Here is a 26259-nt window from a genome sequence, read left to right as displayed (position 1 = left end):
AACGTGGTAAGGAAGCTAGAAGATCCACAAAGGCAAATTATAAGACTCAATCTAGATATAGTAAGGGTCAATGAAGTGAAGTGGAAAGAAGACAAGAATTTCTGGTCGGACGAATATAGGGTAATATCAACAGCAGTAGAAAATGGTGTAACGGGAGCAGGATTCGTTATGAATAGGAAGGTAGGGTAGAGAGTGTGTTGCTGTGAACAGCTCAGTGGTAGGGCTATTCTTATCAGAATCGACAGCAAACCAACACTGACAACGACAGTTCCGGTATATATGCCAACGTCGCAAGCTGAAGATGAAGAGATAGCGAAAGTATATACTGATATAAAAAGGATAACACAATATACAAAGGGAGATGAAAGTCTAATAGTCATGGGGGACTAGATTACAGTTGCAGGGGGAGGAGTAGAAGGAAAGGTTACAGGAGAATATGTCCTTGGCTCAAGGAATGAGAGAGGAGAAAGACTAATTGAGTTCTGTAGTAAATTTCAGTTAGTAATAGCGACTACTCTGTTCAAGCATCACAAGAGGAGGAGGTGTACTTGGAAAAGGACGGGTGATACGAGAAGATTTCAGTTAGATTACATCATGGTCAGACAGAGATTTCGAAATCAGATTATTGATTGTAAGGCGTACCAAGGAGCAGATATATACTCAGATCACAATGTAGAAGTGATAAAGAGTAGGCTGAAGTTTAAGAGATTATCCAGGAAAAATCTATATGCAAAGAAATGGGATACGGAAGTACTAAGAAATACCGATATACGTTTAAGTTCTCTAAGGCTGTAGATACAGCAATAAAGGATAATACAGTAGGCAGTACAGTTAAGGAGGAATGGACATCTCTAAGAATGGCCATCACAGAAGCTGGAAAGAAAAACGTAGGTACAAAAAAGGTAACCGCACAGAAACCGTGGGTAAAAATGGTTCAAATGGCTCTGAGCACTATGGGACTTAACATCTGAGGCCATCAGTTCCCTAGAACTTAGAACTACTTAAACCTAACTAACCTAAGGACATCTACCACATCCATGCCCGAGGGAGGATTCGAACCTGCGACCGTAGCGGTCGCGTGGTTCCAGACTGTAGCGCCTAGAATCGCTCGGCCACTCCGGCCGGCAAACCATAGATAACAGAAGAAGTACTTCAGGTGATCGATGAAAGAAGGTAGTACAAAAGTGTTCCGGGAAATTCAGGAATACAGGAGTACAAGTCGCTGAGGAATGAAATAAACAGGAGGTGCATGGAAGGTAAAACGAAATGGCTGCATGAAAAATATGAAGAAATCGAAAAGGAAATGATTGATGGAAGGAGTGACTCAGCATATAAGAAAGTCAAAACAACCTTCGGAGAAATTAAAAGCAAGGGTGGTAACAGAGGAGAGAGCGGATAGGTGGAAAGAGTACTTTGAAGGCCTTTATGAGGGGGAAGATTTGTCTGATGTTGTAGGAGAAGAAACGGTAATCGATTCGGAAGAGATAGGAGATACAGTATTAGAACCTGAATTTGAGAGAGCTTTGGAGGACTTAAGATGAAATAAGGGAGAAGGGATCGATAAAATTCTATCAGAATTCCTAGAATCATTAGGGGAAGTGGCTACAAAACGACTATTCACGTTGGTGTGTTGGCAATGAACTGTCTGACTTTCGAAAAAATATCATCCACAAAATTCCGAAGACGGCAAGAGCTGACATGTGCGAGAATTTTCGCACAGTCAGCTTAAATTGGAAAAGAAAATTAAGGATGTGTTAGATGGCGATCAGTTTGGCTTTGGTTAAGGTGTAGGCACCAGAGAGGCAATTCTGACGTTGCGGTTGATAATGGAAGCAAGATTAAAGAAAAATCAGGACACGTTCATAGGATCTGTCGAACTGGAAAAAGCGTTCGTCAATGTAAAATGGTGAAAGATGTTCGAAATTCTGAGAAAGGTAGGGTTAAGGTATAGGGAGAGAGGGGTCATATACAATAACTACAAGAGCCAAGAGGGAATAATAAGAGTGGACGACCAAGAACGAAATGCTCGGATTAAAAATTGTGAAAGACAGGGATGCAGTCTTCCGCCCCTACTGTTCAATCTGTACTTCGAAGAAGCAATTATGGAAATAAATGAGTGGAATTATAATTCAAGGTGAATTGGTATGCTGAGTGAAAGTGAAGAAGAATTACATGATCTGATGAATGGAATGGTCAGTCTAATGAGCACAGAATATGGATTGAGAGTAAATCGATGAAAGACGAAAGCAAAGAGAAGTAGCAGAAATGAGGACAGCGAGAAACTTAACATCAGGATTGACGGTCACGAAGTAGGGCTTAATTTGAGAAAGAAATTGCTGAGAATATACGTTTCGAGCACAGCATTGTATTGTATTGAAACATGGACTGCGGGAAAACCGGAACAGAAGAGAATCGAAGCATTTGAGATGTGGTGCTATAGACGAATGTTGAAAAATAGGTGAACTGATAAGCAGAGAGGAGGTTCTGCGCAGAGCTGGCTAAGAAAGTAATATGTGGAAAACAATGACAAGGAGATGGGACAGGATGATGGGACATCTGTTAAGACATCAGTGAGTCACTTCCATAGTACTAGAGAGAGTTGAAAATGGAAAAAACTATAGAGGATGACAAAGACGGAATACATCCAGCATATAAATGGGGACGTTGGTTGCAAGTGCTACTCTGAGATGAAGAGGTTAGCACAGGAGAGAAATTTGTGGCGAGCGGCATCAAACCAGTCAGACGACTGATGACTCAAAAAGAAAAAAAGAGAAAATGTTATACATTTGGTATCTGTTGTTCATAGCGAGATTGTTATAATGGTTGTTATGTTGTTTTCTGTAAGTTGGTTCAAATGGCTCTGAGCACTATGAGACTTAACATCTGAGGTCATCAGTCTCCTACAACTTAGAACTACTTAACCCTAACTAAGGACATCACGCACATCCATGCCCGAGGCAGGATTCAAACCTGCGACCGTAGCGGTCGCGTGGTTCCAGACTGAAGCGCCTAGAACCGCTCGGCCACACCGGCCGGCTTTTCTTTAAATGATTGTATAACAACCCATTTTGGTATAAATAGAAGAAATGGCGGTAAACCCCTAAGAAGGGGCCTTATGGCCCCATCTGGTTAGGCTAAATATGCAATAAAGAAGGCAAGTTTGCAGATAATAGCAGTAAAACATTAAAAGCGATCCAGAACCAGGAAACGCATGCTGTTTTTTCATGTGTTCGTACTAAGTCTAAACCCAACGCAAAAAAGAGAGTGACCACTCAGTTTCTTGATATTCACCCCTTATTGTGTGCAAAATTGTAGCATTGGATGAGAAAAATGGAACAATAATTTCGAGAAAAGATGGAAGGAGGAATGAAAGGAAAGATAAGAAACTGAATGGAAGAATCAGTGAAATGAAAGCTTGAAACAGAAAAAGAAGCAGGAAAATGAGAAGTAGCATTAAATCAAAACAATACACCAACTGCGACCTGGAGAAACAAAGAAAAGAAAAGGTAGAAGAAACCTTTCTCAATGGCTGCGGAAAGAGCTTTCAAGATGGTTGAGTTCAGTGTGGACAGAATCAGCAATGAGGGCGAGAGGTGTGTTCTGATTGTGCAGGCTCAGGACCTTATATCTGTGATCAATGCTGAAGCTTCAAAGTTGCGCAGTCTTAACTGCTCCGTGGGTAGTCTCAGACGACAAGACATCTAAGACCTCACATATGTAAACTTTAAAAATACTGTTAACACAAGTGATGTTTGTTAGACTTAAGTTTTCAAAAACTTGATAATGTTAGTCTGCTACATAAATTATATGTTAACTAGGGTTTCATTTATTTTGAAATAAGATTGACTTTTCGTAGCAAAAAAATATATGAGGATTATTACCTGATTCTGCCTTATATAAACGGTAATAGGTGCCCAGCATGAACAAAATGAGTGACGATGCCGCTATCTGCACAAGGCTCCATACCTGGATTTAAAACAAGAAAAAAGTACATTTGCATTCAACTGGTTTTAGATTGTGCTCGATGTATTGTAACGATAGATTTTTATTAAAAGATACTTTCTGGTTTATTAGTATTCATGATCCGTTTGTTTACTACACTCCTGGAAATTGAAATAAGAACACCGTGAATTCATTGTCCCAGGAAGGGGAAACTTTATTGACACATTCCTGGGGTCAGATACATCACATGATCACACTGACAGAACCACAGGCACATAGACACAGGCAACAGAGTATGCACAATGTCGGCACTAGTACAGTGTATATCCACCTTTCGCAGCAATGCAGGCTGCTATTCTCCCATGGAGACGATCGTAGAGATGCTGGATGTAGTCCTGTGGAACGGCTTGCCATGCCATTTCCACCTGGCGCCTCAGTTGAACCAGCGTTCGTGCTGGACGTGCAGACCGCGTGAGACGACGCTTCATCCAGTCCCAAACATGCTCAATGGGGGACAGATCCGGAGATCTTGCTGGCCAGGGTAGTTGACTTACACCTTCTAGAGCACGTTGGGTGGCACGGATACATGCGGACGTGCATTGTCCTGTTGGAACAGCAAGTTCCCTTGCCGGTCTAGGAATGGTAGAACGATGGGTTCGATGACGGTTTGGATGTACCGTGCACTATTCAGTGTCCCCTCGACGATCACCAGTGGTGTACGGCCAGTGTGGGAGATCGCTCCCCACACCATGATGCCGGGTTTTGGCCCTGTGTGCCTCGGTCGTATGCAGTCCTGATTGTGGCGCTCACCTGCACGGCGCCAAACACGCATACGACCATCATTGGCACCAAGGCAGAAGCGACTCTCATCGCTGAAGACGACACGTCTCCATTCGTCCCTCCATTCACGCCTGTCGCGACACCACTGGAGGCGGGCTGCTCGATGTTGGGGCGTGAGCGGAAGACGGCCTAACGGTGTGCGGGACCGTAGCCCAGCTTCATGGAGACGGTTGCGAATGGTCCTCGCCGATACCCCAGGAGCAACAGTGTCCCTAATTTGCTGGGAAGTGGCGGTGCGGTCCCCTACGGCACTACGTAGGATCCTACGGTCTTGGCGTGCATCCGTGCGTCGTTGCGGTCCGGTCCCAGGTCGACGGGCACGTGCACCTTCCGCCGACCACTGGCGACAACATCGATGTACTGTGGAGACCTCACGCCCCACGTGTTGAGCAATTCGGCGGTACGTCCACCCGGCCTCCCGCATGCCCACTATACGCCCTCGCTCAAAGTCCGTCAAATGCACATACGGTTCACGTCCACGCTGTCGCGGCATGCTACCAGTGTTAAAGACTGCGATGGAGATCCGTATGCGACGGCAAACTGGCTGACACTGACGGCGGCGGTGCACAAATGCAGCGCAGCTAGCGCCATTCGACGGCCAACACCGTGGTTCCTGGTGTGTCCGCTGTGCCGTGCGTGTGATCATTGCTTGTACAGCCCTCTCGCAGTGTCCGGAGCAAGTATGGTGGGTCTGACACAGCGGTGTCAATGTGTTCTTTTTTCCATTTCCAGGAGTGTATATTATTTGTCTCCACAGAAAAGGTAAAATGCCCTATGAAAATGTAAATGAACACGCACTTTTCTCGTAGATCTGCGCTCTGCGCGTGGATATGAATAACAAATCAAATGCAAGGGCAGACAAGCCACTGCCCAACAACGTGGTTTCCAGTCTTCTTGAGATACCTGACAAACCATGGTACTCAGCAACAAGTGCGATTTAAGTAGGTAATACTTTGACTACTTTATTAAACTGCAATATTTGACCAAACTAGAAAATTTTCAAGCTGGTCACAGGAGAGCAAAATGCCAACTTTCCCATCTCAGATATAAGAGTAAGTACAAGAATCGAGCTCCAGATACTTAAAATAGCAGTCAGTATGCTGTGGAATATTTTAATGGGCGGAGATTAAAATAATCCTTAGGCCAGCAACAAAAATCTCCAGGGCAACCAAATATTTACTGATAGAGAGCTTTCTATGATACTTCTGTAACGACGTACAATAAAAGAATTGCACCAGCATGGCGATGCAAATTAAAACCAAATGCGGAAAAGATCCAGCACGTCCAGAAAAAACAGCCGTAATACAACATCCAGAATGTTATCATACATAAACAACCTATTATTGGACTGTTGACATTGCATTGCAGATCTGCACATGGCCGTCACAGGCCAAAATCGATACTCAGCTGATGTACATCTGCTGTCAAGCAATGGTGTTAAAGAAAATTAAAATCAACATTCCCTGGTTCACTGATTTTCTTTATTTCGACAGTGACCTATTTCGTATTTCTATAATGTACTTGGTAAATTTAAATTTCTGTCTGTAATTAGTTGCAAAGTGTGGATGTCACAGTATGTATGGCTAGAGAAAACGGATAATAGTTGAAGTGGGCTTGGCATAGTTCCTTCGTTCACCTTCAATGACGAATCATGGAATTCGAATCTATGGCAATTCCTCAGTGCAGTCATGGCAATACTGCTGGCGCCTGTAAACTGGCAACACCACTTCCAGCTGCTCAGGATCTTCTTTCGCCATACGGAGTAAATGAAATGATAATTAAATCAAGACCCTAAGCTGCCGAGAGGTGTTGATATACATCAACGGGGACAGTTCAAAATGTATGCCCCGGTCGGGACTCGAACCGGCGATCTCCTGCTTACATGACAGACGCTTGCACGCTCCCCGTGAGATCCACATTCCCAACTTGATGTCCACACACTACATTCGCAGTGCGCCTGCCCGTTACACTCATTACTCGCGGCAGATGCATTGTCCGAACTCTTACGGGACTCGGTAAGATTGTCTTCATATACGGAGTAAAGGTAGGCTCCAAAAGCATTTACCCCTACTCCAAAAATTCACCAAAAAGCAACGAAACAGCACTTGTCTCACAAAACGGAATACTGTGACATCCTTCAAGTGAATTTGCTCTTCCTATACAATTGTAAATTGTTAGTATAGGACAGACTGTTTGTATACGGCAGACTTGTGATAGATATAAATATGCAAGGGGAACTAAATTTCGCAGGTGATACAGCCTTTCTACCTGGTGTAAGAAGGACTTCGGAGGACTGTGGGAAAGGACGGAAAGCAACACTTAACACAGAATATAAGTTGAGGGCAAACATAAGAGAGACGGAGCTGATGAGTTGGAGGTGAAATAGCGAAGTTGTTAGCACCAAATAGCGAATGGCGAAGTAGTGCAAGATGACTGATACACGTCTCCATTGTAGTTTGGAAGATTGGATAGGATCCCCAAAACAAAGAAAGCAGCCTTCCTTCAGTAAAATAGCTCTCTAGACGCAAGATAATGATACAGAACTGAGAAATCACAGTACTCAAGTGCACATCTGGAAAGCGGGACCATGCAGAAATGAGACATGGATTGCTGTAAACCCTGAGGATTAGCACCTGCTAGCATTTGAAATCGAACGCTTTCGAATGATGTCAAAATTTCGATATGTACCTAAACCTTTGGTGACATTAAAAGCAACGGTGGTAACATTAAGAGTGCAACATGAATTCCACTGTTAAATGCAGAGGAGAGAGCAGATAGGTGGATAGAATACATTGAAAGCCTCTATGAGGGTGAAGATTTGTCTGATGTGATAGAAGAAAAAACAGGAGTCGATTTAGAAGAGATAGGGGATCCAGTATTAGAATCGGAATTTAAAAGAGCTTTGGAGGACTTACGGTCAAATAAGGCAGAAGGGATAGATAACATTCCATCAGAATTTCTAAAATCATTGGGGGAAGTGGCAACAAAACGACTATTCACCTTGGTGTGTAGAATATATGAGTCTGGCGACATACCATCTGACTTTCGGAAAAGCATCATCCACACAATTCCGAAGACGGCAAGAGCTGACAAGTGCGAGAATTATCGCACAATCAGCTTAACAGCTCATGCATCGAATCTGCTTACAAGAATAATATACAGAAGAATGGAAAAGAAAATTGAGAATGCTCTAGGTGACGATCAGTTTGGCTTTAGGAAAAGTATAGGGACGAGAGAGGCAATGCTGACATTACGGCTAATAATGGAAGCAACGCTAAAGAAAAATCAAGACACTTTCATAGGATTTGTCGACCTGGAAAAAGCGTTCGACAATATAAAATGGTGCAAGCTGTTCGAGATTCTGAAAAAAGTAGGGGTAAGCTATAGGGAGAGACAGGTCATATACAATATGAGGGAATAATAAGAGTGGACGATCAAGAACGAAGTGCTCGTATTAAGAAGGGTGTAAGACAAGGCTGTAGCCTTTCGCCCCTACTCTTCAATCTGTACATCGAGGAAGCAATGATGGATATAAAAGAAAGGTTCAGGAGTGCAATTAAAATACAAGGTGAAAGGATATCAATGATACGATTCGCTGATGACATTGCTATCCTGAGTGAAAGTGAAGAAGAATTAAATGATCTGCTGAATGGAATGAACAGTCTAATGAGTACACAGTATGGTTTGAGAGTAAATGGGAGAAAGACGAAGGTAATGAGAAGTAATAGAAATGAGAACAGCGAGAAACTTAACATCAGAATTGATGGTCACGAAGTCAATGAAGTTAATGAATTCTGCTACCTAGGCAGTAAAATAACCGATGACGGACGGAGCAAGGAGGACATCAAAAGCAGACTCGCTATGGCGAAAAAGGCCGGTATCTACTAAATACCGGCCTTAATTTGAGGAAGAAATTTCTGAGGATGTACGTCTGGAGTACAGCATTGTGTGGTAGGGAATCATGGACTGGTGGAAAACCGGAACAGAAGAGAATCGAAGCATTTGAGATGTGGTGCTACAGACGAATATTGAAAATTAGGTGGACTGATAAGGTAAGGAATGAGGAGGTTCTATGCAGAATCGGAGAGGAAAGGAATATGTGGAAAACACTGATAAGGAGAAGGGACAGGATGATAGGACATCTGCTAAGACATGAGGGAATGACTTCCATGGTACTAGAAGGAGCTGTAGAGGGCAAAAACTGTAGAGGAAGACAGAGATTGGAATACGTCAAGCTAATAATTGAGGACGTAGGTTGCAACTGCTACTCTGAGATGAAGAGGTTAGTGCAGGAAAGGAATTCGTGGTGGGCCGCATCAAACCAGTCAATAGACTGATGACCAAAAAAAAAAAAAAAAAAAAAAAGAAGCTAAAGTTCAAAATTGAATGGAATCTGCGTAAGACTGAAACAGAAATCGTTGGTGGAATGTATACTATGGCATTCAGGAGTAGTTTGTCTGGCACTGGGAGATGCAGTAGAGAGGCATTTACAGTGAGGTGAGAAGAGTCATGGGACAGCCATGTGCACAAATGAAAATGGCGGAAGATCCGCGTACACAGCGTATAAAAGGGCAGTGCGTCGGTGGAGCTGTCATTTGTACTCAGGTAATTCATGTGAAAAAGTTTCTGACGCGAATATGGGCGCAGGGCGCGATTTAACAAACTCTGAACGCAGAACGACAGTTGGAGCTAGATACATGGGACATTCCATTTCGTAAATCGTTAGGGAATTCAGTATGCCAAGACCCACAGTGTCAAAAGAGTGCTGAGGATACCAAGTTTCAGGCATTACCTCTCACCATGGAGAATGCAAAGTCCGACGGCACCCAGATAAAGAATGTGAGCAGCGGCGTTTGCGTATGGTTGTCAATGCTAACAGACAAGCAGCAAATCAATTTGGGACGTACATCGAACGTATCTCTTAGGACAGTGCGGCGAAATTTGACGTTAATGGGGTATGGCAGCAGACGACTGATGCGAGTGCCTTTCCTGGCAGTACGACATCGGCTGTAGCTTCTCTCCTGGGCTCGTGAGTCTATCGGTTGGACTGAAAAAATAGTGGTCTGGTCAGATGGGTCCCCATCTTAGTTGGTATGAGCTGATGGTAGGATTCAAATGTGGCGAAATACTAAATGTCTTTTTCCAAAGCTGTTTCACAGATGAAGACTGCACTAGTTCCTTCTCTAGAGTGTCGCACAGATGACAAAATCGTAGATGTCAAAATACATGATAGAGGGACAGAAAAACAATTAAAATCGCTCAAAAGAGGAAGGGCCGCTGCACCTGATGGGATACCAGTTCGTTTTTACACAGAGTACGCGAAGGAACTTGCACCCCCTTCTTGCAGCGATTTCAGGTGCGCCGCACGGGAGTGTCGTAGGACCGTCGCTATTCACAATATATATATAAATGACCTTGTTCACTGAGGCTTTTGCGGATGATGCTGTAGTATATCGAGAGGTTGTAACAACGGAAAATTGTACTGAAATGCAAGAGAATCTGCAACGAATTGACGCATGGTGCAGGGAATGGCAATTGAATCTCAATGTAAAGTGTACTGTGCTGCGAACACATAAAGATCCTTTATCATTTAGCTACAATATAGCAGGTCAGCAACTGGAAGCAATTAATTCCATAAATCATCTGCGAGTAGGCATTAGGAGTGATTTAAAGTTGGATGATCATATGAAGTTGATCATCGGTAAAGCAGATGCCAGACTGAGATTCATTGGAGGAATTCAAAGGAAATGCAATCCGAAAGCAAAGGGAGTAGGTTACAGTACACTGCTTGAATACTGGTCATCAGGTTGGGATCCGTACCAGATAGGGTTGATAGAAGAGACAGAGAAGATCCAACGGAGAGCAGCGAAAGCGTTACAGATATGATAGATAAACTCCAGTGGAAGACTCTGCAAGAGAGACTCGCAGTAGCTCGGCACGGGCTTTTGTTGAAGTTTAGAGAACATACCTTCACTGAGGAGTCAAGCAGTATATTGCTCCCCCCTACGTATATCCATGAGGATAAAATCAGAGAGATTAGGGCCCACACAGAGGCATACCGAAAATCTTTCTTTCCACGAACAGTACGAGACTGGAATAGGAGGGAGAACCGATAGAGGTACGGAAGGTACCCCTCGCCACTCACCGTCAGATGGCTTCCGGAGTATGGATGCAGATGTACGTGTAGATGGCGTAGACACCACAAATCCACGGACCCAAGTTGGTAACAAGCTTGTGGTGGCTACATAATGGCGTGGACTGTGTTCACATGAAATCGACCGGGTCTTCTGGTCCAACTGAAGCCGTCATTGATTGGAAATATTCATAATCGGCTACCTGGACACCATTTGTAGACATTGACAGTCTTCCTGTTCCCAAACAACGATGGAAATTTTATGGAAGACAACGCACCATGTTATCGTGCCTCGCGATTGGTTTCTTCAACATTCTGGCCAATTCGAGCGAATGATTTGACCACGCAGATCATCCGACACGAATCCCATTCAACATTTATAGGACATAATCAAGAGGTCAGTTCATGTTAAAATGCTACACTGCCAATACTTTCACAATTATAGACGACTATAGAGGCAGCAAAGGCATGGCCTTGCCGCAGTCGATACACCGGTTCTCGTCAGATCACCGAAGTTAAGCACTGTCGGGCGTCGCCGGCACTTGTATGGATGACCATCTGGGCTGCCATGCGCTGTTGCCATTTTTCGGGGTGCACTCAGTTTCGTGATGCCAATTGAGGAGCTACTCGACCGAATAGAAGCGGCTCCGGTCAAATAAAACCATCATAACGACCGGGAGAGCGGTGTGCTGACCACACGCCCCTCCTATTCGCATCCTCAGCCAAGGATGACACGGCGGTCGGATGGTCCCGTTAGGCCACTTGTGCCCTGAAGACGGAGCTCGCGCGCACAGAGGCAGCGCAGGTCAACATTTCTGCAGGAGACTTACAACGACTTGTTGGGTCCATGCCACGTCGAGGTGCAGAACTACGCGAGTCAAAAGGATGTCGGACACGATATTAGCACGTATCCCATGACTCTTGTCTTCTCAGTGCACTACTCAGTTGACACCATGGAAAAGGTCACTACTGAAGTACAGCACCTGGGTGAAGTAATCAATGCAAGGAAGTTGTAGTACTCTAGTCACTATCATTGCTTATTTTTTAATGTACTCACCAGAAACAGGACACCAGCGATCATGGCGCCCGTCTCGAGGGACAGTCCACAGCACCAATCGTTGAGAGCTACCACCTCTGCAACAGTGGTAGGTTTTTTGACTGGGAAATAGCTCTGTAACAAAGGTATGATTGGCACGTTTGATTCAGAGGCTTTAAGCACATGCAGGAATTAAATGGTCAGATAGTTATGAGACGTGATTGGCCGCACTGAGTCCACTGCGCAAGCCTGGTACCTACAGGTGGACAGCTGACTGTGTCGTTTTCTTATTGTTACCGATCTATTACGACTTTTTTTTTCAAAATGAGAGATTTGGTGTGGAAGTACAAGTACTCTGCCACCCCTGTGTAGGCACAACACTAACTGAAAGATAATCTGCACTCCTTCTGGTAAATCTAACTTTGGTAAAGGAAGAATGGTTCAAATGGCTCTGAGCACTATGGGACTTAACATCTGAGGTCATCAGTCCCCTAGAACTTAGAACTACTTAAACCTAAGGACATCACACACACCCATGCCCGAGGCAGGATTCGAACCTGCGACCGTAGCGGTTACGCGGCTCCAGACTGTAGCGCCTAGAACCGCACGGCCACTCCGGCCGGCTATACAAAAGGAATAGGCTAATTTTCACATTTTGTAAGAGATGATATAAAATCAAAATAGTGTCTGTTTTTAATGCAAGTTGATCATTCAACAAAAAAAAAAAAAAAAAATGGTTCAAATGGCTCTGAGCACTATGGGACTCAACTGCTGTGGTCATAAGTCCCCTAGAACTTAGAACTACTTAAACCTAACTAACCTAAGGACATCACACACATCCATGCCCGAGGCAGGATTCGAACCTGCGACTGTAGCGGTCGTGCGGTTCCAGACTGTAGCGCCTTTAACCGCCCGGCCACCCCGGCCGGCGATCATTCAACAGATGTTTTGAATTTAAGTTGGAACGTGACGGAGTGGCAATAGCAAGATGTAATATAAGTATAAAATTTAGGAAGTCTTTTCTGAACATATTAGCCTAGAGTGTAGCCATTGACGGAAGTGTAGCGTGAATAATAATTCAGACAAGAAGAGAGTAGATTTTCAAATAGTACGCTAAAGGAGATGCTGGAGATGGGTAGATTGCACTCTAATGAAGAGGTACTGAATCTATTTGCGGAGAAAAGAAATACGAAGGCGTGCGAAATAGTCTCTGAACTTTGTATGTGAAAACACATAAAGGGTTTTTAAATAAAATAAACTTTATTAAACCTACATCTTTATCGTTCATTTCTGTATATTTATTTCTCAACATATTCACCTAGGTGACGAACACTTTTCTCCCTAAGAAATACCGTCACTATGAATGTCTGACTATGCTGATGGAGCCACAACCTTAACTCTGCTTGCACCGTTTCGGCACTACCAAAGTGAAGTCCTTGATGGTATTCTTGAAGTTCTGGGAACAGGTGACAGTCGTATGGGGCCATGTTTGGACTGTGTGCAGCACGATCTGTGACAGCGAAACCAAGGCACGGATTGTTGAAGATTTCGCAGTGCTCATGTGTGGTCTAGCACTGTCATGCTGAAGAAGAGGGAGTTTCATGTGTGGATAAAACCTTCGAATTCGCGCTTTCAGTTTTATAAACTACTTCTCAAGCACCGACATGGTTACGTTACACGCTACAGTTCGAAGCCGCCTGGTAGGAGACGTTTGCAACTTGTCCCAACGAAGCGGAAAAGTCGTCCGCGTAATGTGCATGATACTGAGAAAAAAAAAGAGAAATACGAAGGTATTATTTTTCATCTCGGCTCCGTACGTGTTACAATTTGACTAAAAGGAGGAATCAGTAGATAGAATACTGAGGCATCAAAGAATTAACAGTTTGGTAATGCAAGGAAATGTGTGCTGTGGGGGGGGGGGGGGGGGGGGGGGAGGGGGGAGGGGGTAGAAATAAGGTATCAATACGTAAACAGCTTGGGATGGATTTCGGTTACAGTGGTTCTGCAGAGTCCAAGAGGCTTCTACAGGATTTACTTGGGTGGAGAGCTGCATGCTACCAGTCTTCGAACTGTAGACTACAAGAAGGAAAAGTAAAAATAAAAATAAAAAAATTTGCTGAGTCATACCGGCGTAACCTATACTGTGACAATGTTGCCCTCCCGCATGAACTCAGTTGACACCATAAAAAAGGTAGAATATGAGAAGTACACTATAGGGTGGTTAAGGTGTACTAATTGCTTAGGAATGAAACGGTTAGTAGAAGATAGGAAAAGATGGAACAGCATCCAACAAGTGGACAGGCTAATGGCTTAAAAAGCGAGAGAAAAGGGTTTGTCAAGTAAAATTCGAGATGAGTACTGTAGTACAGAGCCTGGTTGAAATTTTCAATGCAAGGAAGCTACAGTACTTTAAACACTATCACAATTTATTTCATAATGTACTCACCAGACACATGAGAGCATCGATGATGGAGTCCTTCTTGAGGGAGAAACTACAGCAACAGTCTTCGGGAAGTCCCCTCTCTGCATCAGTGATTGGTTCTCTGACTGGAAAGTTGCTCTGTAACAAAGGGATGATGGTCACATTTCACTTAGAAGCTTGAAGCACGCTCAGGAATTAATGGGCAAGTAGTTATGATCGACCACACTGATTACATTGCATGGAGAGCTGATTGTGGAGCTTTTTGTTGTTATCGATCTATGTGACATTAAAAGTGTACATGCTTTTTTTCTATTTGGGCAGGAAAATAACTGATATATAGGATAGAGAGGATAAAAATTCAGAATGGCAATAGCAAGAGAATCATATCTGCAAAATATAAATTCGTTAACATCTAATGCAATTTTAAATTTAGAACGTGTATAAGCCTAGAGTGCAGCAACTGACGGAAGTGAAAAGTGGGTAATAAACAATTCGGACAAGAAGCGGATTGAAGATTTTGAAGTACAGTGCTAAAGGAAACGCCGGAGATGGGTAGATTGCACAATTAATGAATGGGTACAAAATCTAACTGGGGAGAAAGAAAATACTAGTGTATGCTGAACAGTATTGTCTCTGAATTTTTAAAAATAAAACAAACTTTGTTCACAATCTACATGTTTATTCTTTTCGGCTACAAACTTAATTCTAAACATAGTCACCCTGGCGACGAACACATTTCTCTCAAAGGAAGACCATCACTGTAGAATGTTTGACTCTGTTGACGGAGACACAAACTGATCTCTGCTTGCATCAGATGAGCACTATTAAAGTGAAGTCCTCGAAGGTATTATTTAAGTTCTGGAAACAGATGCAAGTTGAACTGGCCCAAGAGGGGCTGTATGGAGCGTGATACGAGGGCTGTCCAGGAAGAAAGTTCCGATCAGTAGCGAAATGGAAACCACTGGGAATATCCGGTAAAGCTTTGCACAGATGTGTCGGACAGTGTCTCTAGTATGCCCGTCGATCGTGTCGCATCGCTCTTTCCAGTTTTGAGCGAACAGTGAGCACGTAAAGATGCGTAGGGAATTGCGTCCCCCGCCAAGAATGAGGGCCTGGTTAGAGATTTCTCCTGTGACATGCAGTCCACATAAAACAAGTGTCGAGCAGTTCCTTCTTCATGCCAATTCTCGGCTGCACACTGCAGAGGCAATGAAGACGCTCCTGCAGCGTTTCCGATGAGAAGTGTTTGACCACCCACAATACAGTCCGTAACTGGTTCCCCCTGAGTCTCATCTCCGCTCGCAGGAACCGCTGGCTATGAAGACAAAATTTTTCCACAGACAACGATCTGCAGACCATTGCAGATAACTGGCCGAAAGCACAAGCGGCTGCTTTCTATGACGAGGATATTAGAAAGTTGATACAACACTACGACAAAACTCGAAGATGGAGCGGCGACCATGTAGGTGGAAGCTGTACCAAACTGTTTTCACTGTGGTTTCCATTTCGCGAACGATCGGAACTTACTTTCTGGACAACCCTCGTATATGACAGTGAACCAAAGGTGCGGATTGTTGCAAATGTGACAGCGCCCGTGTGTGATCTGGCATTGTCGTGCTGAAGAAGACGGAGTGCCATGTGTGGACGAAACGTTCGAACTAATTCGGAGCCCTTTAGCAGCAGAGGGCTGCTGCTTGCAACAAGGAACTAGGAAAGTCGACCGAATATTGTGCATGGCATTTAATATCCCGACGTATATTGAGCACAAAATCAAAAATTCGAAGGCATTACTTTTCAGCACCCGCCCCATGTATGTTACAATATGCCTAAAAGGAGGGATCAGTAGATAGAATACATGCTGATGCATCAGAGAATTGTCAGTTAGGTAATGATGGGAAGTGTGTGGTGGAGGAAGGGGAGAATTAACACAGTAAGCAGTTTCAGATGGATGAGGGTTCAGGTGGTTCTGCAGAGGCGAAGAGGCTTCCACAGGATACCATAGCGTGGAGATCTGCATCAGACCAATCTTGGAACTGTAGGCCACAACAGTTAAAAGGGAAAAAATCTTTTGCTCAGTCGTACCGCCGTAACCTGTACTTTGACAGTGTTTCCCAATCACATGATTTCAGTTAACTCCATAACGTAAACAGTGCCCTAACTATTTTCGCCGGGAAGAGTGGCTCCCTGTGCCATTGAAGTTAGAGCCCTCAAGTCACCTACTGTGATATCAAGTTGGTTGCATGTAGAAATCAGGGTAATTGGGGGCGAGGTTCTGCGAGAGGGGGGTGTTACTTCAAGTGTCTGGACATGGAGGGTGCGCAGTCTAAGGTAATTTCTTGTGGATGTCTGTACACTTTAGGTTGCAAAATGGATTCTTCTCCGAAGAGAGGTCCCAGATTTTTCGGTTTCACGGTACACGTGCAGTGCCAAGCCCAGCTGGTGTGGGCTGATTTGCATTCCTTATCTGATCATAGATGGTATAGGCCACGAATGACGTCACTGTCTTGAAACCAACACTCGTACCGGCCTCCACTTCCGGACGACTTCTGAACTACTGTTCAAGATTTTGATCAAGGCTGTACTTCAGCAACTGTACATGCAAGAGCTTCAGTGCATTACAATCTACATCTACATATACATACATACTCCGCAATCCACCATACGGTGCGTGGCGAAGGGTACCTCGTACCACAACTAGCATCTTCTCTCCCTGTTCCACTCCCAAACAGAACGAGGGAAAAATGACTGCCTGTATGCCTCTGTACGAGCCCTAATCTCTCTTATCTTATCTATGGGGTCTTTCCGCGAAATGTAAGTTGGCGGCAGTAAAACTGTACTGCAGTCAGCCTCAAATGCTGGTTCTCTAAATTTCCTCAGTAGCGATTCACGAAAAGAACGCCTCCTTTCTTCTAGAGACTCCCACCTGAGTTCCTGAAGCATTTCCGTAACACTCGCGTGATGATCAAACCTACCAGTAACAAATCTAGCAGCCCACCTCTGAATTGCTTCTATGTCCACCCTCAATCCGACCTCATAGGGATCCCAAACGCTCGAGCAGTACTCAAGAATAGGTCGTATTAGGGTTTTATAAGCGGTCTCCTTTACAGATGAACCACATCTTCCCAAAATTCTACCAATGAATCGATGACGACTATCCGCCTTCCCCACAACTGCCATTATATGCTTGTCCCACCTCATATCGCTCTGCAATGTTACGCCAAAATATTTAATCGACGTGACTGTGTCAAGCGCTACACTACTAATGGAGTATTCAAACATTACAGTATTCTTTTTCCTATTCATCTGCATTAATTTACATTTATCTATATTTAGAGTTAGCTACCACTCTTTACACCAATCACAAATCCTGTCGAAGTCATCTTGTATCCTCCTACAGTCACTCGACGATGACACCTTCCCGTACATCACAGCATCATCAGCAAACAGCCGCACCTTGCTATCCACCCTATCCAAAAGATCATTTATGTAGATAGAAAACAACAGCCGACCTACCACACTTCCCTGGGGCATAAAAATCATCCGGTTGCAAAATACAGATTAATTAAACCTTGACTATGGTTTCGACGGTTTCAAAACCGCCTTCTTCAGAAGATGTAGGACGTAAAATCACATTATCTATAGTCAATGTGGGAGTCTATCTAGTACATGTCACCATTTAAATACAGTATATAAAAGTAGTCCCACATAGACTATAGATAGGGTGATTTTACGTCCTCCATATTCTGAAGAACATGGTCTTAAAACCGTGGAAACCATGGTCAAGGTCGTAAATGTTTACCTCCAAAGTGATGTTTCATCTTCTACTGCTGTGGAAGTCGTGTACTGCAATGAGGCGACGGAAGTCATGGGATACCCCCAAATATCGTGTCGCACCTGCTTTTCCCCACGGTAGTGCGATAAATCGACGTTTCCTGGACTCAACAAGTCGTTGGAAGCCCCTGCAGAAATACTAAGGCATGCTGATCTACAGCCATCCAAAATCGCGAAACTGTTGCCGGTGCAGGATATTGTGCACGACCTGCCTTCTCGATTGTCCCACAAATATTCGATGGGATTCTTGTCAGGAGATCTGGATGGCCATACCATTCGCTCGAATTGTCCAGAATGTTCTTCAAACCTATCGCGAACAGTTCTTCCCGGTGACATGTTTGGGAATATTAAACGCATGAATGACTGCAAATGGTCTCCAAGTAGTCGAACATAATTATTTCGAGTCAATGATCGCTGCAGTTCGACCAGAGGACCCAGTCCATTCCATGTAAACACAGCCCACAACATTATGGATCCACCACCAGCTTGCACAGTGCCTTGTTGACAACTTAGGTGCATGGATTCGTGTCTGCGCTACAATCGAGCCTTACCATCGACTCTTGCCAAGTGAAACAGGGACTCATCTGACGAAGCCAACGTTTCCCAGTCGCCTAGGGTCCAACTGTTATGGTCAAGAGCCCAGGAGAGGCTCTGCTGGCCATGTCGTGCTTTTAGCAAAAGCATTCAAGTGAATCGTCTACTGCCATGGCCCATTAAAGCCATACTTCGCCAATATGTTCGGGGTACGTGCCACATTGATTTCAGGTATTCTTTCACGCAGAGTTGCTTGTCTATTACCACCGACAATTCTACGCCAAATCCGCTGGTCTCGGTTGTTAAATGAAAGCCTTCGGCCACTGTGTTGTCCATGGTGAGACGTAGAACTCGAAATCTGGTATTCTAGGCACATTTTTGACACTGTGGATCTGGGAATACTGACTTCCCTAACGGTTTCCGAAGTGGAAGGTCCCGTACGTCTAACTCCAACTACCATTTGGCGTTCAAAGTCTCTTAATTTTCGTCGTGCGGCCGTAAGCACGTTGGAAACCTTTACACACGAATCATCTGAGTACAAATGACAGCCCTGCCAACCAAGTGCCCTTTTATACTTTGTGTATTCAATGCTACCGCCATCTGTACGTGTGCATATCGCCATAACATGACATTTGTCACTACATTGTAACTGACTCACAGTGAAACAGATACTGGAATTTGCTGAAGAACTGTAAATATCTTGTTTATAAAGGGAAGGGAATAGACTGTTCCAGCTTGTTACGCTTTCATAAGTTCAAATGTAAAAACGACAGCCTCCGCATAATCGTCCAGAATTTCTGAGAAATGAAGTGAACAATAGCACTGCATGTGTAATAGTAATACAAATTGCTCAGCAGTTAAAATCAGTGTTTGACTTCAGTTATAAATGAGAAACGCTGTAACTGATGGCTCTACTTCGCATAACGCGTAATGACAGAAACTCAGCTGTCTGCCCTCCATCACATGACTTAGAAATGGTGTCACTACCCGTGACGTAGCAGAGATAGGGACGTGTGTGGCCTATATGTATGTATGGCACGGATGTACACACATGTTAGTACAAGTGCTACAAACTCCTCACTGGTCCGCAAAAAAAAGAAAGAAAGAAAAAATACCATAATTTGGTTCACAAAGATTATGTTGCTGGCTTGCATTAGGCTTGAGACGGTCAATAATGTAGAACAGCGATTTTAATTTTTAATATAACTTTTATTTCTATCGAGCGCAAGTTAACAAAATTATATTACCGGTTCAAATGTGCTAGCATTCATCTTCCGATCTAAGACAGAATTTCAGTATTTGATACAGAGAACACACTTTCTTCCATCACTTATAAACACAACGGCACACAGTGAAGACTATAGAAAGGGCTTTCGAAGTTTAACACTTTGCACAAAAGAATTACTATCGAATATTCTTGAAGAGATCGAAAGATATTCACACACAATAAAAGGATTAAATTACATATGAGCTTAGAACCATATAAATATAATCATTTAAAAAATATACTACAGCTCATAATGACGAAGATATCACCTACAGAATACCGTATAAGCAAACAGCCTGTAACCATACAACATCACTGACTCACCTGTGAATTCAGCTGTCAAGTAACGTCGTTATCATTATTTTTATAAATAACTGATGTAGTACAAGCAGCAAACTTATACAGTAGTGCGACAGTAAGTGAAACATCGATGTGATATGGATATCAAGACCACCTGATGTACGTAACAAATCAAAATTATATAACTCGATAAATTATTTACTTCAAAATTTAAAATATTCTATCGAACTACATACTTTCCACAGATAACCTGAAGATGGCAGCAATGCTGAAATGGGCCTAATGCAAAAAAAAAAAAAAAAAAAGAAACAAAACAAAAATAAACAGACGTGAACACAACAGTGTTCTGGTTCGTAATATAGAAAAAAATATTGTACTATCTACTTGCAACAGGTACAATATGAAAAGAAAAGGATATGACAAAGAAGATAGCATAAAAGATTGTCACAGAGTAGAAGATATCACATATTGTACGTTCAAGCACTGAATCAGGAAACTATTGTGTGTTCCGTGATACTGATGTTTAACATAAGAAGAGGCATGCATTTTCTAGAGACTGCCAGTAAATGCACCATTACATAATAAAATTTATCATATTAAAACAAACTTAAACAATTTACAAAAGAACGTTGGTAAGTTCACTTACGGAAGTAAGAGCTCAACTGCTGAAAATAATAAAATTTGGGGAGAATATATAAGCAGACAAAACAGTAACTCTAAAGAGCAATGGATGGTGCTGCTTAATAAAGTACGAAAACATTTGAGAAATAAAATACGACATTTATAAGAGCAGAGCTGTACTGTTAGAACGTTCATTTCACATTAGTAAATTGCGAGCGAATTTAACAAATAAGATTTAAAATACAGTAAGAAAGGCATGGTACATTGTACCATCGATAAACACTGTTGGACTGTGGCGTTTAGTAGTTTCGACAAGGGTTAGCCCTTCCTGTTCCGGAAAGAAATGAAAGATGCTTTTAAAACGATGACAAGAGTGAATTATGAGGAGCGGGCTGCCATCAGATCAATGGACCACGATCTGTTCGCCTGTGATCTATTGGCTAAGGCTACCGCCACAAGAGCGTGTTTTCCACGCCCTTTAACGCGGGAATTCTCGGCGACATTATATGCCACAGTTTGTTGATGGGTCTGTCCACATGACGTGTTTCCACATGCTGCACGTCCTAGGACTTCTGTGTTCACGCGGCGAGAACGTGCTGGAGTGCATTCGGACTGTCTTATTTTACTATTTTTTTTTTTATTTTTCCACGCTGGACTTTGGCCACACCTGCGGAAAACGCACTACGTTTTATGATCTGTCTGGGGAAGCGGCTCCTAATAGGTTACATCGCAGTGCAGCGATCGGTGATATACCTGAATTCTGTTCATGTGCGTTTCTTGCATTATTTACATTAGTTACTGGAAATTGGAAATTTGTGGTAAGGTCTTATGGGACCAAACTGCTGAGGTTATCAGTACCTAAGCTTACACACTACTTAATCGAGCTTGAACTAACTTATGCTAAGGACAAAACACACCCATGCCCCAGGGGGGACTCGAACCTCCTACTGTATTTCATGTGTCTGCACTATGTCACCACTGCTTTGGCAACCCCGCTGTGGAAGAGTTGGTATAACTTTGTGAAACAGTCTGTGTGCAGGTATTACTTATGACATAGCAGGGTAGAGAGACTGGGGACTCGGGAGGTCGCTGTTATTGGACTAAACCGCCGTCACATCACTGTCGTTGTAGCCCTCTTGTTATGTCTTACGAAGTGTTAAAATGCAGCGTCTGGAAAGCCCAGTAGTGATTAAGGAAGTGCAGAAACACCGATGGCTGTACAACACTTAAGACAGAGGGTACAAGAACAGAGATAAAAAGAGAAAATCATTGTGAGATGTTCAGAGGCCGTTTAGGGAGAAAAGTGGGGTGGAATGGATGACGAACAGAAATTAGATCTTGATGAGCGCTGACAGTGAATATTTCATTAATATATTATAGACTGAAATATGTCCATGAATAAAATGTCACCGAGGCAGCTCTTAGACTGAAAACACTAGTCTTCATTTGTGGAACAAACCCAGTGCTGGGTCACTTTCACTGCATGTTTCCCCCCTCCCCTTCCCCAGCATAAAGTCAAGGTCGCCACCCCCCCCATCAGAAGGTCAAAGTGTCAAAGTCAAGGTCACAAGATGGCAGAATGTGGTAGAGAATATGGTGGAAGGTGGTGGCATGTTGTGGCAGACAGGATGGCAGATCATGAAATCAGACAGTTTGTGGCACTGCAGTCACCTGCCTCGAGGTGTTACAGTCTTACATCAATCGAGTCACTTGCGTTCTGTTCGCCTTAGGGGCAGGACCATGAAGTGACAGCAGAGATCAGCTGGGCAGAATAAGAGGAAGAAGAACAGGACTATCTGAAAGTATTACTAACCATCACTTCTCATTGTATGTATGTACGAGTAATCATGATCTTTCCTTTTTCGCCACCACAATGTCCTACTGAGATATCAGAGCAGGACATGCAGCTAATCAAGTTCCCATTTTGTGCACCATCCCTTGTAGAGCTACAAGGTTCTGTTTACCACGCCACCATTGGTTGAGCCACTGCAGTTGGCAGCTGGCTACCAGGTATATCTGATCAGAACACACAGTTGCTGTCGCCTGTTCATCAAGCGACAGCAACTGGTTTACAGCTACTTGTCACGACGTATAATTTGACTGCCAGTAGATGGAAACTTGTGGATATAGGCATATAAGTAGACAATTCTAAGTAGTAGTGGAAACCGAGAATGTCAAACATAGTGTTAAAGTGCATTTTTGACCAAATGGGTTGGAACAAGCTATCTCGTGCAATGCTGTACATCAGTGCTCACATGCAAACAGAGTGTGACACATCCCATCCTCCCATCATCCTAGTTGACATTAAGGTAATCACCATAGATGTCTTTGCGAAGAAAGCACTTGAGATAGAATCTAGAGACTCATCCATTTAGCCATGCAATTCAAGTGATGTGAACTTATGTGACGAAGGAGGTGCTGCATTATGTCACCACATTATGACCCACAAGGGTCAGTCTTGGGTCCTTTGTTGTTCATATTATATGTTAATGACTTGCCATTCTATATTCATGAAGAGGCAAAGTTAGTTCTCTTTGCTGATGATACAAGTATAGTAATCACACCTGACAAACAAGAATTAACTGATGAAATTGTCAATACTGTCTTTCAGAAAATTACTAAGTGGTTCCTTGTAAACGGACTCTCACTGAATTTTGATAAGACACAGTACATACAGTTCCGTACAGTGAATGGTATGACGCCATTAATAAATATAGACCTTAATCAGAAGCATATAGCTAAGGTAGAATATTCCAAATTTTTAGGTGTGTCCATTGATGAGAGATTAAATTGGAAGAAACACATTGATGATCTGCTGAAACGTTTGAGTTCAGCTAATTATGCAATAAGGGTCATTGCAAATTTTGGTGATAAACATCTTAGTAAATTAGCTTACTACGCCTATTTTCACTCATTGCTTTCATATGGCATCATATTTTGGGGTAATTCATCACTGAGGTATAAAGTATTTATTGCACAAAAGCGTGTAATCAGAATAATAGCTGGAGTCCACCCAAGATCATCCTGCAGACATTTATTTAAGGATCTAGGGAGATTCACAGTAGCTTCTCAGTATATATACTCTCTTATGAAATTTGTTATTAACAAACAAACCCAATTCAAAAGTAATAGCAGTGTGCATAACTACAATACTAGGAGAAAGGATGATCTTGACTATTCAAGATTAAATCTAACTTTGGCACAGAAAGGGGTGAATTATACTGGCACTAAAGTCTTTGGTCACTTACTAAATAGTATCAAAAGTCTGACAGATAACCAACAAGTATTTAAGAAGAAATTAAAAGAATTTCTGAATGACAACTCCTTCTACTCCATAGAGGAATTTTTAGATATAAATTAAGAAAAAAAAACAAAAATATTAAAAAAAATAAAAAAAATAAAAATAAAAAAATAAAGAAAAACAAAAACACAAAAAATAAAGTTGTTATATTAACTTAAGTATGTTGTTAAATTAACCTAATTATGTCATGTATTGGAAAATTTGACTTGTTCCACATCATTACGAAATATCATATTCATGATCCATGGAACTAGTATTAATCTAATCTAATCTAATCTAATCTGTCTGTTAGACAGTCTGAATGGGTGGCAGCTGTATGTTAAAGCTGCATTAAGTGGTGATATGTGGTATCTGTGTGAGCACAGTTCATACGTGAATGACTTAGAGCAGTGTACAAGAACATGCATTTGTGCATCATCTACATCTGAAACCTTAAGTATTAACTCCATACATGAATTTATGGCGTATAAGAACCAGTTATTTGGAAAATATTGTAGATGACTTACTGCACCCAATGTACAATGAAATAACATTTCAACACAAATGAGTTCCTCGCCATCAATCATGAATGAGGTTTTGATACCTAGTAAATGCAGAGCAACAGTGTTGGTTGTTAATTTGAATGAAAGTATACTGAAAATTCTGAACACTGAAGCGTCAGCCCATACTTTGAACACATTCATTAAATCACTGCAGAAGGAGAATTCAACATCTGCACCGTGCGAGGTGGTTCAGTCGTTAGCACACTAGACTCGCATTCTGGAGGACGACGGTTGAATCCCGCGTCCGGCCATCCTGATTTAGGTTTTCTGTGATTTCCCTAAATCGCTCCAGGCAACTGCCGGGACTGTTCCTTTGGAAGGGCACGGCCGGCTTCCTTCCTCATCCTTCCCTAATCCAATGAGACCGATGTCCTCGCTGTTTGGCCTCTTCCACCATATCGACCCAACCAAACCCACCCAACATCTGCAAAACGTCTTGTTAGCAGTTTACTGTTTTATCTGCTTCATATGTTGGCATCCCAAATTTACAGCTCATCGGATCATACAGTACAGTCAAGAGCCTTAGCCACCTCAACATTTATATTACAGCCTCACTTCAAGAACAGTGAACTAACGTACTGAGCTCTACATCTGCAATGGAACACCGATATCTGTACCAAATGATAATCTTAGTGGAGTGTAACAAAATATCTGTGTTTTACCTAGAAGTGGCAGAACCTGACTAGGCCCATCACAAGTCCTGCATTTCCATTAGAAATGGGGACAGGTACATGTCATTCATTGCAACTCAGAGGAGGGTAATAAAAGGAAGAATTAACATGGCGAATGAGTGTTGATTAGGAAACAGATTATCATCGTCGTGTTAAATAGCTGAGTAGACACTTACATGCTTTTCATTTCTTCCTCTCGTATCCCTTCCACTGACAGACGCCGTATCTTTGGTGGGGATTACTGTTAAGAACATGTTCTTAAGAGAAAATTTTATGGAAGAAGTGAAGCTGGAAGACAGTGTCAGACAGCGTTAAAATGTTAACTGAACTGTTTCTTGAAATGTGCTTGAACTGTGCTACAAACTGTTAGTCACTTAATATAGAACATAGCGAACGGAGAGACTAAGAGCTCAATTTATAATGACCTATGCAAACAATGTTAAATTACGTTTGTGTGTGCGATCCTTGGATTATGTGGGTGCTAGTGCTGATTTTATTGGGTGACAAGACACGGCTACGCAAGAGACAGTGCAGTGAGATGACTTCAGAAGTGGTGTGAGATCAAGCAGTCCGGCTGCAGTGAAAACAACACCTTAGCAGAGATAAAGCAGTGGGAGATGCAGCAGTCCTGAAACTTGTACGTCACCCCAGCTTCAGCGACGGCGGTGAGCAGAGCTTCTCAATGGCAGAACGCAGAAGAAGCAGTTTCTAGTATGTTTAATGTTTGCAGGGGCAAGTGAAAGGGTCTGAGTAAACTGAATGCGGTTGCAGCGTATAGTATAATAATTGCTATATTGAGATATAGTTTTGTAAGATTTC

General features: G+C 42.8%; 1 protein-coding gene across 3 annotated transcripts in view; it reads right to left on the bottom strand.

Moving 5' to 3' along the window:
* The window catches only part of LOC124551189, a 120583-nt gene that overhangs the window by 60003 nt on the left and 34321 nt on the right, over window positions 1-26259 (bottom strand). For all 3 annotated transcript variants that reach the window (XM_047126179.1, XM_047126180.1, XM_047126178.1), the window contains 3 exons: window positions 14398-14511; window positions 11973-12086; window positions 3882-3966 (listed from right to left, as the gene is read on the bottom strand). In XM_047126179.1, the coding sequence (XP_046982135.1) occupies window positions 3882-3966; window positions 11973-12086; window positions 14398-14511 (313 nt within the window). The remainder of the gene's footprint in view (window positions 1-3881; window positions 3967-11972; window positions 12087-14397; window positions 14512-26259) is intronic.

This window comes from Schistocerca americana, chromosome 9 (genome assembly GCF_021461395.2).
Source record: "Schistocerca americana isolate TAMUIC-IGC-003095 chromosome 9, iqSchAmer2.1, whole genome shotgun sequence".
In the NCBI taxonomy this organism is placed as follows: domain Eukaryota; kingdom Metazoa; phylum Arthropoda; class Insecta; order Orthoptera; family Acrididae; genus Schistocerca; species Schistocerca americana.
Note: the sequence above shows the minus strand (reverse complement) of the source record. Positions and strands in the feature narration are given on the sequence as shown.